Genomic DNA, 12,727 nt, shown 5'->3' on the forward strand with positions numbered 1-12,727 from the left:
TTGTTTTTTTTGAGGTCACTCTCTTTTCAATGAGTTTTCATTGGGAATCCAGATTTCTAAAGGGACTTGCTTGCAGTTCCTATCGCTTCCACTGGATGTCAACAGACTTCAGAAATTGGTTGGGGTTTTTCCTTTGAGAAATGAAGAAGTAGCACTGTTCAGAACGAGGGTAGAGAGAAGTGTACTCTTTGTTAGAGGCGCGTGACCTGAAAGCTCGCTACACTTTGTTTTCCTCCGGTATTGAATGCAGATTATCCCGTCTTAAATTTGATAGATTATTTACGTAACAAAATACCTAAAGTTGTATTAGGAAAGTTGTTTGAAATGTTTGGACAAAGATTACAGGTAATTTATGAGATATTTTGTAGTCATGTTTCGCGTGTTGGAACCAGTGATTTTCTGGATCAAACACGCCAATAAATGGACATTTTGGATATATATCGACGGAATTAATCCAACAAAAGGACCATTTGTGATGTTTATGGGACATATTGGAGTGCCAACAGAAGAAGCTCGTCAAAGGTAAGGCATGAATTATATCTTTATTTCTGCGTTTTGTGTCGCGCCGGGCGGGTTGAAATATGATTGTGTCTGTGTTTGTTTGCTGGGGTGCTGTACTCAGATAATAGCATTGTTTGCTTTCACCGTAAAGCCATTTTGAAATCTGACACGTTGGTTGGATTTACATCAAGTGTAGCTTTAATTCGATGTATTGCATGTGTGATTTCATGAAAGTTTAATTTTTATAGTAATTTATTTGAATTTGGCACTCTGCATTTTCACTGGATGTTGGCCAGGTGGGATGCTAGCATCCCACATATCCCAGAGAAGTTAAAGTAGTTTGCAATATCAGTGGGCTTTGTGATGAATGAGCCATCGGATTCAATGAATGAAGGAGCCGAGTTGGCTTTTTTCCCCAAAATGTCATTCAAGTTGCCCCAAAGCTTTTTTACTATTACTGTTTCATCGTGTAGTTTATTAATTTTTTTCGTTTAGTCACATGATTTCTTATTTTGCAGTACGTTTGACAATCATTTGGGCTTCCAGACTTAATGCCATACCTTTTGCCTCATCCCTCTCAACCACACAATTTTTCAATTCATCATCAATCCAACAGAATTTAACAGTTTTTACAGTCATTTTCTTAATGCTTATTAGTAACTGGAATAAGTAGTTTCATAAATGCATCAAGTGCAGCGTCTGGTTGCTCCTCATTACACACAGCAGACCAGCAAACATTATTTACATCATCAACATATGTCTGTAATAGTTTGCAAGCCCTGCCACATCCGACAGCATTAGAGCAGGTGTAGTACGATATGATCTTAGTCCTGTATTGACGCTTTGCCTGTTTGATGGTTTGTCGGAGGGCATAGCGGGATTTCTTATAAGCTTCTGGGTTAGAGTCCCACTCCTTGAAAGCGGCAGCTCTAGTCTTTAGCTCAGTGCGGATGTTGCCTGTAATCAATAGCTTCTGGTTGGGGTATGTAAGTGCGGTCACTGTGGGGATGATGTCCTCAATGCACTTATTGATGAAGCCAATGACTGATGTGGTGTACTTCACAATGCTATCGGAGGAATCCCGGAACATATTCCAGTCTGTGCTAGCAAAACAGTCCTGTAGCTTAGAATCTGCTTCATCTGACCACTTTTTTATTGATCTAGTCACTTGTGCTTCCCGCTTTAATTTTTGTTTGTAAGCAGGAATCAGGAGGATAGAATTATGGTCAGATTTGCCAAATGGAGGATGAGGGAGAGCTTTGTATGTGTCTCTGTGTGTGAGGTAAAGATGGTCCAGTGTTTTTTCCCTCTGGTTGCACATTTAACATGCTGATAGAAATTAGGTAAAACGGATTTAAGTTTCCCTGCATTTACAGTCCCCGGCTACTAGAAGCGCTGCCTCTGGGTGAGCATTTTCTTGTTTGCTTATGGCGGAATACAGCTCATTCAATGCTGTCTTAGTGCCAGCTTCTGACTGTGGTGGTGTGTAAACAGCTACGAAAAATACAGATGAAAACTCTCTAGGTAGATAGTGTGGTCTACAGCTTATCATGAGATACTCTACCTCCGGCGAGCAATAGCTCGAAACGTCCTTAGATATCGTGCACCAGCTGTTATTTACAAAAATAAATAGTCCGCCGCCCCTTTTCTTACCAGACGCCACTGTTATATACTGCCGGTACAGCGTATAAACAGCCAGCTGTAAGTTGATAGTGTCGTCGTTCAGCCACAACTCCGTGAAGCATAAAATATGACAGTTTTAAAATCATCGATTTTATTCTCCAAAGATTGCACGTTTGTTAGCAGAATGGAAGGAAGTGGGGGTGTATTCAATCGCCTACGAATTCTCAGAAGGCAGCCCGCCGTTAGGCCCCTTTTTCTCCGCCTCCTCTTCACGCAAATCACGGGGATCTGGGCCTGTTCCCGAGAAAGCAGTATGTCCTTCGCGTCGGGCTCGTCAGACTCGTGAAAGGCAATAAAGAATTCTGCTGGTCCGTGGTGAGTAATCGCAGTCCTGATGTCTAGAAGTTATTTTTGGTTATAAGAGACGGTAGTGGCAACATTACGTACAAAATAAGTAAAAAGTAAGTTACAAACAACGCAAATAAATGAACAAAATACAATAGGTTGGGGACGTCTGCCTTCCTCTCCGGAGCCATTTTACAGCTAGCTCCATTTGACAGCTCCATCCATGTATAATTTAGGAAAAGGCCAGTTTTAGCTAGCTAGCCACTGGAGTGCAGAAACACAAAGAGATGCAACAATTCAAGTTGTTTCTGTCAATGACGTATGCTCTCGATGCGATGTGATTGGAGGGAAGCCAAATCCAAACTGGCGCACCAGCACCATTCACAGTTGAGGTGACAACAATGTCATACTCTTTTGCATCAGACAGCATCAGATAGATGGTCTACACATACAGAGACAGAGGGGCACTGTTTTGTTTGCTCGGATGCTTTCTCCGGTGAGATACATTCAGCCTCTTGTGAATTGAAGGAAAATTATGAAACACAGAGAGCCAAAAGAAAAATAATTGTATATGTTTCTTTTTGTTCTTTTTCTGTAATTTTGAATATATGCCACTGATTCACACAGACGGAAACCCACTCGGCTTCCCGGTGACGTCTTTCTGGAACAAGGCAGATTTGTAATGTGCTGACTTGGAACAACAAGGGATTGTGCCAGTGGGACTCAGTGTTAATTGCGTCTATGATAATACTGACAAAATTAGTTGTTAAACTGTAACAAGTGTGCTGAGAGTCGGGAAGCAAGTTCAGGGAGTGAGTGTTTTAATAAATAAAAGAAACAATGACCACGAAACACAAACAAATTCAAATAAGATCGAATGCAACGTTTCTACAGGAGAAGACTGTTTTTGCATCCACAAGTTGACTCAAGAGACATCTGAAAGCACATCATTCCAATATATAAACTCAGGTAATAACCGATTGATAATTCTAGCTAGTTAGTTTGTTGCAACCTATCCAGACCACTACTTATGACAAAACTTTGATTACAATATATCTACAGTATAACTAAATGGTCAAGACTGCGACCATTTAGTCACATTTCGCAACCCTTTGACTTGGCTGTGCGAGTAAAACATTTAATTAGTCGCATCAGTGCGAGCTGAACGTTCATTACAAGGTCACCTCAATCAATGTTTCAAAAACATATTTTTTGGGGCTGTTAAAACCATTATTTGGTCAAACAGTAAAGTGTATTATCCCTGTAATGAAAGTGTCAGCTCAGCCCCTAGGCCTGTTTCCCTAGGGCCTGTTTCCCTGGGGCCTCAGAGAACACTGTCACGTACACTGTCTTCAAACTCCCTGTCATAGATGAGCCAAAGCGTGCATGTAATTCCACATCTTGTAATAAAGTTAAACTTTCACAAAAAAAACAGGTAAACAGAAACCGAACGTGACACAACCGTGGCGCACACAAACACACACAGAAAATAAATAATTACCCACAACATTAGGTGGGAAAAAGGCTGCCTAAGTATGATTCCCAATCAGAGACAACGATAGACAGCTGCCTCTGATTGGGAACCACACTCGGCCAAAAACAAAGAAATAGAAAACATAGAATGCCCACCCAAATCTCACCCTGACCTAACCAAATAGAGAAATAAAACGGCTTTCGAAGGTCAGGGCGTGACAGACACATGAATGTTCTTGCAACGTCTCATGAAACGAGTCACCAATACTGTATATTCTGAGAACATTAACTACATTCTAGATAAGTTCTGTTTGACATTAAGGGAATGTTCTCCTAACTTCAACACGAAAACATGTTTAAAATGTTCTCAGAAGGTTTTTGCTAACATACAGTTGAAGTCGGAAGTTTACAAACACTTAGGTTGGAGTCATTAAAACTAATTTTTCAACCACTCCACAAATTTCGTGTTAACAAACTATAGTTTTGGCAAGTCGGTTAGGACATCTACTTTATGCAAGACACAAGTCATTTTTCCAACAATTGTTTACAGACACTTATAATTCACTGTATCACAATTCCAGTGGGTCAGAAGTTTACATACACTAAGTTGACTGTGCCTTTAAACAGCTTGGAAAATTCCCCAAAATTATGTCATGGCTTTAGAAGCTTCTGATAGGCTAATTGACATCATCTGAGTCGATTGGAGGTGTACCTGTGGATGTATTTCCAGGCCTACCTTCAAACTCAGTGCCTCGTTGCATGACATCATGTGATTTTTTGTAAAAAATCAGCCAAGACCTCAGATTTTTTTTTGTAGACCTCCACAAGTCTGGTTCATCCTTGGGAGCAATTTCCAAACGCCTGAAGGACCACGTTCATCTGTACAAACAATGGTACGCAAGTATAAACACCATGGGACCACGTAGCCGTCATACCGCTCAGGAAGGAGACGCGTTCTGTCTCCTAGAGATTAACGTACCTGGGTGCGAAAAGTGCAAATCAATTCTAGAACAGCAGCAAAGGACCATGTGAAGATGCTGGAGAAAACAGGTACAAAAGTATCTATATCCACAGTAAAACGAGTCCTATATCGACATAACCTGAAAGGCCGCTCACCAAGGAAGAAGCCACTGCTCCAAAACCGCCATAAAAAGCCACACTACGGTTTGCAACTGCACATGGGGACAAAGATCGTACTTCTTGGAGAAATGTCCTCTGGCCTGATGAAACAACAATAGAACTGTTTGGCCATAATGACCATTGTTATGTTTGGAGGAAAAAGGGGGAGGCTTGCAAACCGAAGAATACCATCCCAACCGTGAAGCACGCAGCATCATGTTGTGGGGTTGCTTTGCTGCAGGAGGGACTGGTGCACTTCACAAAATAGATGGCATCATGAGGGAGGAAAATGATGTGGATATATTGAAGCAACACCTCAAGACATCAGTCAGGAAGTTAAAGCTTGGTCCGAAATGGGTCTTCCAAAGGGACAATGACCCCAAGCATACTTCCAAAGTTCTGGTAAAATGGCTTAAGGACAACAAAGTCAAGGTATTGGTGAGGCCATCACAAAGCCCTGACCTCAATCCTATAGAAAATATGTGGGCAGAACTTTAAAAATGTGTGCAAGCAAGGAGGCCTACAAACCTGACTCAATTACACCAGCTCTGTCAGGAGGAATGAGCCAAAATTCACCAAACTTATTGTGGGAAGCTTGTTGAAGACTACCCAAAACGTTTGACCCAAGTTAAACATTTTAAAGGCAATGCTACCAAATACTAATTGAGTGTATGTAGACTTCTGACCCATTGGGAATGTGATGAAAGAAATAAAAGCTGAAATAAATAATTCTCTCTACTATTATTCTGACACATCACATTCTTAAAATAATGTGGTGATCCTAACTGACCTAAGACAGGGAATTTTTACTGGGATTAAATGTCAGGAAAAGTGAAAGACTGAGTTTAAATGTATTTGGCTAAGGTGTATGTAAACCTCCGACTTCACCTGTAGATAGAATGTTCCCATAACTAACGGAAAACTGGACACTCAAACATTAGGGATTATATTACAAAAACATTCTCTCTCCCTAGAATTGTTAGCTGAGACATCACTTTAGGGTTCTAGCCTTTTCTTATAGACTTTGTTTAACATTTTGCGAGAGCTAAAGGTCCCTTACAACAAATGAAATAGTAGACGGTTGAAGTCTAGCCCAACACTTAGCCGAGCTTACCCTGCTGAAACCAATACTCCTGCCAGGCAGGTCACGACCTGGAAAACCTGAACTCTGCGGCCGCGTGGGGCAATAAACGCTGGTAAGTGGAGCTGGCATGTTAGATCATCCGTTGACACCACAGAAAAATCCTGCTCATTATTGTTTTTACACCTCTGGAATTTATTACCTGACATGCTTAGAGGAGGTTTCAGAACTGACTGGGCTCAATGTAAACATGATTAGAAGTATACATCCAGCAGTAGGCTTAGGAAGCTCTGGGGACAGAGTGATTGAGTTGTAGGCTTTGGGCCTGATGCGAGGTAGGATAGGCCCAGGCCCTCAGCATGCAGAGCCAAGCGCAAACGCAAACACACACACACACACACACACACACACACACACACACACCTCTGATTGGACTCAACTGACTGAGCAGCCCTTCACCACAGGTCAGCTCAATTAAAAGCTGTGTTGTCTACATCTGCTTTGATCAGGCCTGATTTAGAGGAGACAGGCATAACAAGCTCCTGTCCTGTGTTGTCTACATCTGCTTTGATCAGGCCTGATTTAGAGGAGACAGGCATAACAAGCTCCTGTCCTGTGTTGTCTACATCTGCTTTGATCAGGCCTGATTTAGAGGAGACAGGCATAACAAGCTCCTGTCCTGTGTTGTCTACATCTGCTTTGATCAGGCCTGATTTAGAGGAGACAGGCATAACAAGCTCCTGTCCTGTGTTGTCTACATCTGCTTTGATCAGGCCTGATTTAGAGGAGACAGGCATAACAAGCTCCTGTCCTGTGTTGTCTACATCTGCTTTGATCAGGCCTGATTTAGAGGAGACAGGCATAACAAGCTCCTGTCCTGTGTTGTCTACATCTGCTTTGATCAGGCCTGATTTAGAGGAGACAGGCATAACAAGCTCCTGTCCTGTGTTGTCTACATCTGCTTTGATCAGGCCTGATTTAGAGGAGACAGGCATAACAAGCTCCTGTCCTGTGTTGTCTACATCTGCTTTGATCAGGCCTGATTTAGAGGAGACAGGCATAACAAGCTCCTGTCCTGTGTTGTCTACATCTGCTTTGATCAGGCCTGATTTAGAGGAGACAGGCATAACAAGCTCCTGTCCTGTGTTGTCTACATCTGCTTTGATCAGGCCTGATTTAGAGGAGACAGGCATAACAAGCTCCTGTCCTGTGTTGTCTACATCTGCTTTGATCAGGCCTGATTTAGAGGAGACAGGCATAACAAGCTCCTGTCCTGTGTTGTCTACATCTGCTTTGATCAGGCCTGATTTAGAGGAGACAGGCATAACAAGCTCCTGTCCTGTGTTGTCTACATCTGCTTTGATCAGGCCTGATTTAGAGGAGACAGGCATAACAAGCTCCTGTCCTGTGTTGTCTACATCTGCTTTGATCAGGCCTGATTTAGAGGAGACAGGCATAACAAGCTCCTGTCCTGTGTTGTCTACATCTGCTTTGATCAGGCCTGATTTAGAGGAGACAGGCATAACAAGCTCCTGTCCTGTGTTGTCTACATCTGCTTTGATCAGGCCTGATTTAGAGGAGACAGGCATAACAAGCTCCTGTCCTGTGTTGTCTACATCTGCTTTGATCAGGCCTGATTTAGAGGAGACAGGCATAACAAGCTCCTGTCCTGTGTTGTCTACATCTGCTTTGATCAGGCCTGATTTAGAGGAGACAGGCATAACAAGCTCCTGTCCTGTGTTGTCTACATCTGCTTTGATCAGGCCTGATTTAGAGGAGACAGGCATATCAAGCTCCTGTCCTGTGTTGTCTACATCTGCTTTGATCAGGCCTGATTTAGAGGAGACAGGCATAACAAGCTCCTGTCCTGTGTTGTCTACATCTGCTTTGATCAGGCCTGATTTAGAGGAGACAGGCATAACAAGCTCCTGTCCTGTGTTGTCTACATCTGCTTTGATCAGGCCTGATTTAGAGGAGACAGGCATAACAAGCTCCTGTCCTGTGTTGTCTACATCTGCTTTGATCAGGCCTGATTTAGAGGAGACAGGCATAACAAGCTCCTGTCCTGTGTTGTCTACATCTGCTTTGATCAGGCCTGATTTAGAGGAGACAGGCATAACAAGCTCCTGTCCTGTGTTGTCTACATCTGCTTTGATCAGGCCTGATTTAGAGGAGACAGGCATAACAAGCTCCTGTCCTGTGTTGTCTACATCTGCTTTGATCAGGCCTGATTTAGAGGAGACAGGCATAACAAGCTCCTGTCCTGATCTCTGAAGAACATCTCTGTGTTGATCTGTAAAGGAAGAGGGACAGCGACTGCTGCCCTCTTATCTTGGACTGGGCTGCGGTAGACCACCATGGGATATACTGTACATGCACTGAACCTTTGATACAACAGAGGGAGAAGTTGAGGTAGAGGGAGAGGGCGAGAGAGTGAGAGTGAGAAAGCGAGGTGAGAGAGTAGGAGCAGGCAGCCTCCATGTGTCACCTGGCAGAGTTACTGCCTCGTCACGCTGTCGGTAACAGGAGCATTGACAACTTGGTGACACCAGAGACGGCGGGTGGCCTCCTCACTCCATCTGTTGCGCCCCTGTCTAGGACTCCAAGCTCTGCCACGCCTCCATCCTCACTCCTTCATTACCTTCTTCCCTCACCCTCACTCCACATCACCATCTTCCCTCATCCTCTCCCTCAGCTCCACATCACCATCTTCCCTCATCCTCTCCCTCAGCTCCACATCACCATCTTCCCTCACCCTCTCCCGCAGCCCTCATGGCTGCAGACTGCTTTAGAGTTTCACTCCTGATATTTATTTGACTCAAATCGAGCCAAAGAGCAGATGAAAATCGATTCCCCCTCCTTTCCTTCGTGCGGCTACTTTTCTCTGGCTAAGGAGAGGCAGTTAAAGGCAAGTTATCAGAGCTGTCCATCCATCTCCCTCTGTGGGTCGCTGACAGGCCTGGCCCTGGGGGAGGGAGTGTGGTCTGGTTTGCACTTGGCTGTGGCTTCGGCTGTGTGCAGTGTCACCACTGAGGAGCTGCAGAGCCCAGCTATGCTCCCTCACTCAGAAAGAGTGAGGAGGAGGGAGGGAGGGAGAGGGTGATGAATGTTGCATTACCCCATAGAGAGATGGATGGAGCATAGCAGGCCCTCTTCTATCTGCCTGCTGGAGATTCAGACAGGTGGGATATGTCAGATAGAGGTATATGGACTCAGCTGAGATTCTTCTGTCTAATCTACCTCAGAGCTTTGCAGACTCATACCTGTGTGTGTGTGTGTGTGTGTGTGTGTGTGTGTGTGTGTGTGTGTGTGTGTGTGTGTGTGTGTGTGTGTGTGATGTGACAATTCACAGGTTTCAAATAGTAACACTGAATGATGAAAGTCATAACTGATTTTTTTTCTACTTGCAGCTTTTTGTCTTCTTCAGACTGTCTATTGAGTAGGTTGATGGCTTCAGAGATCTGTTTAGACCATCTGAGTGTTGTACACTGGGGAAGCTATGTGCTGTAAAAACTAAAATAGCATCAATATCAGACAGAGGAAGAAATTGAAGCACAAGTTCATCACTTTCTAAGGCACAGAGCTTAATGATTCTGGCAGCTGATATGATGCTTGCACATCCTTTTGGCAAGCGTACACAGGGCTATTCAGCACCATTCATCTTGTGAAAACCAACAACACCTTTGTCAGCAGTAGTCAGGACCGCCACGCGTTTGTCATGTCAGTATCAGAACCATTATCTAAGACAGATCATATGGGAGAATCCTGGCAACATCCTCAAAGAGACGCTGGGTGCTGAGGCTAATGCACCTTTATGTATACTGACCGACACAGGGTCAAGCAAGCTTAGGGGAAGAGTCACAAGCCACCGGACTAGCACCCCCAGACAGACAGTGATCAGGGTCCAGGGTGGTGCAGAGGGCTCCAGGGGTGAGGGAGCATCTTCAAACAGCCCCTCTGAAGACTTATGTAATATTGATCTCTGTGGCTTTCCAGGTGCATGGCAGATGAACTTGGAGAACTTGAAGAGGCGGAGGATTCATTTGCACGAATGCCTCATCAGAAGTAGCGGTGGGATCAAAAGAGCCGGGGAGTCGAGGAGATTTCTGTCTGAGGGATCGCTTTGCTTTGCTGTGCCGCCATCATTTTCATATCAGAAAGCAACTAGGAAAACATCAAGGCGAGGATACCCAGAGACGCATAATAATTAACCAGAAGTAGAAACAACTACAAAGCAAAGCTACAGAAGAGGAAAAAGAGAGCTTCTGAACATTGCCAAAAGTAAGAGTAAACAGAGGAGAAAACAAATATGGGTAAAACATACATGGGGATTTCTACATCTGCATTGCTTGCTCTTTGGGGTTTTAGGCTGGGTCTGTATAGAATTTTGAGACAACTGCTGTAATAAGGGATTTATAAAATACATTTGATTGATTATTAATGATGATATGGAGCTAGACAGCAGTAGAAGCGGCAGGTAGCATAGAGGTTAAGAGCGCTGGGCCGAAAGGTCACTAGTTCAAATCCCAGCGACAACTAGGTGAGAAATATGTTGATGTGCCCTTGAGCAAGGCTCTCAACCCTAATTACTCTAGATAAGAGCGTCTGCTAAATGACTTAAATGTCAAATGTAGTGTATGATGTTCTACCCTAGAGTAGGCAGTTATGTAAGAAACACTGAATCAACACAAATACAGCTTAACATTACAGGATGGTAATAATCAGAAAGAAACACTTCTCTTACCATCACAGTCGCCCAAGTGGGACACGTTCCCGTGTTCTATGTCCTGCTCGAACGGCAGTCTGGAAGAGGGGAAAGACGATCATTTATCAGTTCACACATAAACAATACATAGGCCTACTGTAAAGCTTTGGTCACGGACAGAAACCTCTGATTTTCTCTGGTCAACAAAACATTGTACCAGCAAAGGACAGGAATACTTTTTTTGTGTGGAGTTGAGAGAAATAATACTGTTTTGTATACCCCCAACTCTGAAAGCTGGTCTGGATCATTCAATTCGTACTTAAAAAATAATTGACCATTTCTACTTTTTTAATAGGAGAACTTGGAAAATCAAAAGGGGCTTTGACATTATATGATGTCCTGTCTCAGCCTCCAGTATTTATGCTGCAGTAGTTTATGTGTCGGGGGGCTAGGGTCAGTTTGTTATATCTGGAGTACTTCTCATGTCCTATTCGGTGTCCTGTGTGAATCTAAGTGTGCGTTCTCTAATTCTCTTCTTCTCTCTCTCGGAGGACCTGAGCCCTAGGACCATGCCCCAGGACTACCTGACATGATGACTCCTTGCTGTCCCCAGTCCACCTGGCCATGCTGCTGCTCCAGTTTCAACTGATCTGAGCCCTAGGACCATGCCCCAGGGCTACCTGACATGATGACTCCTTGCTGTCCCCAGTCCACCTGGCCATGCTGCTGCTCCAGTTTCAACTGTTCTGCCTTACTATTATTCGACCATGCTGCAGCACCAGCTGTGCCACCAGAGACCCTGGGTTCGCGCCCAGGCTCGGTCGCAACCGGCCGCGACCGGGAGGTCCGTGGGGCGACGCACAATTGTCTCAGCGTCGTCCGGGTTAGGGAGGGTTTGGCCGGTAGGGATATCCTTGACTCATCGCGCACCAGCGACTCCTGTGGCGGGCCGGGCACAGTGCACGCTAACCAAGGTTGCCAGGTGCACGGTGTTTCCTCTGACACATTGGTGCGGCTGGCTTCCGGGTTGGATGCGCGCTGTGTTAAGAAGCAGTGTGGCTTGGTTGTGTATCGGAGGAAGCATGACTTTCAACCTTAGTCTCTCCCGAGAGTTGTAGCGATGAGACAAGATAGTAGCTGCTAAACAATTGGATACCACGAAATTTGCGAGAAAAAGGGGTAAAATTCAATAACAAAAATGTTTAAAAATTGGTGAGTTCCAACAGCAGTGACCAAGTGCATTGACCATGGAGACAGCAACATCAGCTAGTTAGACTGTGAATGTATTTGGCAGGGTAGCCTAGTGGTTAGAGCGTTGGACTACCAGCTGAAAGGTTGCAAGTTCTAATCCACGAGCTGACAAGGTACAAATCTGTCGTTCTGCCCCTAAACAGGCAGTTAACCCACTGTCATTGAAAATAAGAATTTGTTCTTAACTGACTTGCCTAGTTAAATAAAGATAAAATAAATACCATAAAGGTCCTCTAAAGAGGAGAAATAACAGCAGTTTGTTCTTCAAAATGGCCCCTGTCCAATGAGGTCATCTAAACATGGGAAGTGCTCAAGGCTAGAGGGAAGGCTGCATCGCCACAACCAGAGACAGCTCACTGGGATGTGTCTCCAGCTCTACAATTAGTTGAAAAGCCCCAAACAACAAAAAGGCCAACTGAGTGTTTCACTGCCTGAGAATAACTTTGAGAAGTAAGTTTACACTGGAGTGGTTGGAGGGTTATTGTGGATATATTGCTCACCCTCATAGGGTATATTGTGTTGGGTAAATGAAGGCTGCAGGCCTAGTGTAGCTGGGTATTGTGTTTTGTCACAATACCCTTAATGGTGAGAATGTGAATAAGTTTAAGGATTTATTGTCCCCGAGTCTA

The 12,727-nt window shown here is 44.2% G+C and overlaps 1 protein-coding gene across 2 annotated transcripts in view; it reads right to left on the reverse strand.

Moving 5' to 3' along the window:
* sema6bb (sema domain, transmembrane domain (TM), and cytoplasmic domain, (semaphorin) 6Bb) overlaps positions 1-12,727 on the reverse strand; it is a 70,640-nt gene that overhangs the window by 23,849 nt on the left and 34,064 nt on the right. For both annotated transcript variants that reach the window (XM_065009029.1, XM_065009028.1), the window contains exon 15: positions 10,887-10,945. In XM_065009029.1, coding sequence (XP_064865101.1) covers positions 10,887-10,945 — 59 coding nt within the window. The remainder of the gene's footprint in view (positions 1-10,886; positions 10,946-12,727) is intronic.

This window comes from Oncorhynchus nerka, linkage group LG24 (genome assembly GCF_034236695.1).
Source record: "Oncorhynchus nerka isolate Pitt River linkage group LG24, Oner_Uvic_2.0, whole genome shotgun sequence".
In the NCBI taxonomy this organism is placed as follows: Eukaryota; Metazoa; Chordata; class Actinopteri; order Salmoniformes; family Salmonidae; genus Oncorhynchus; species Oncorhynchus nerka.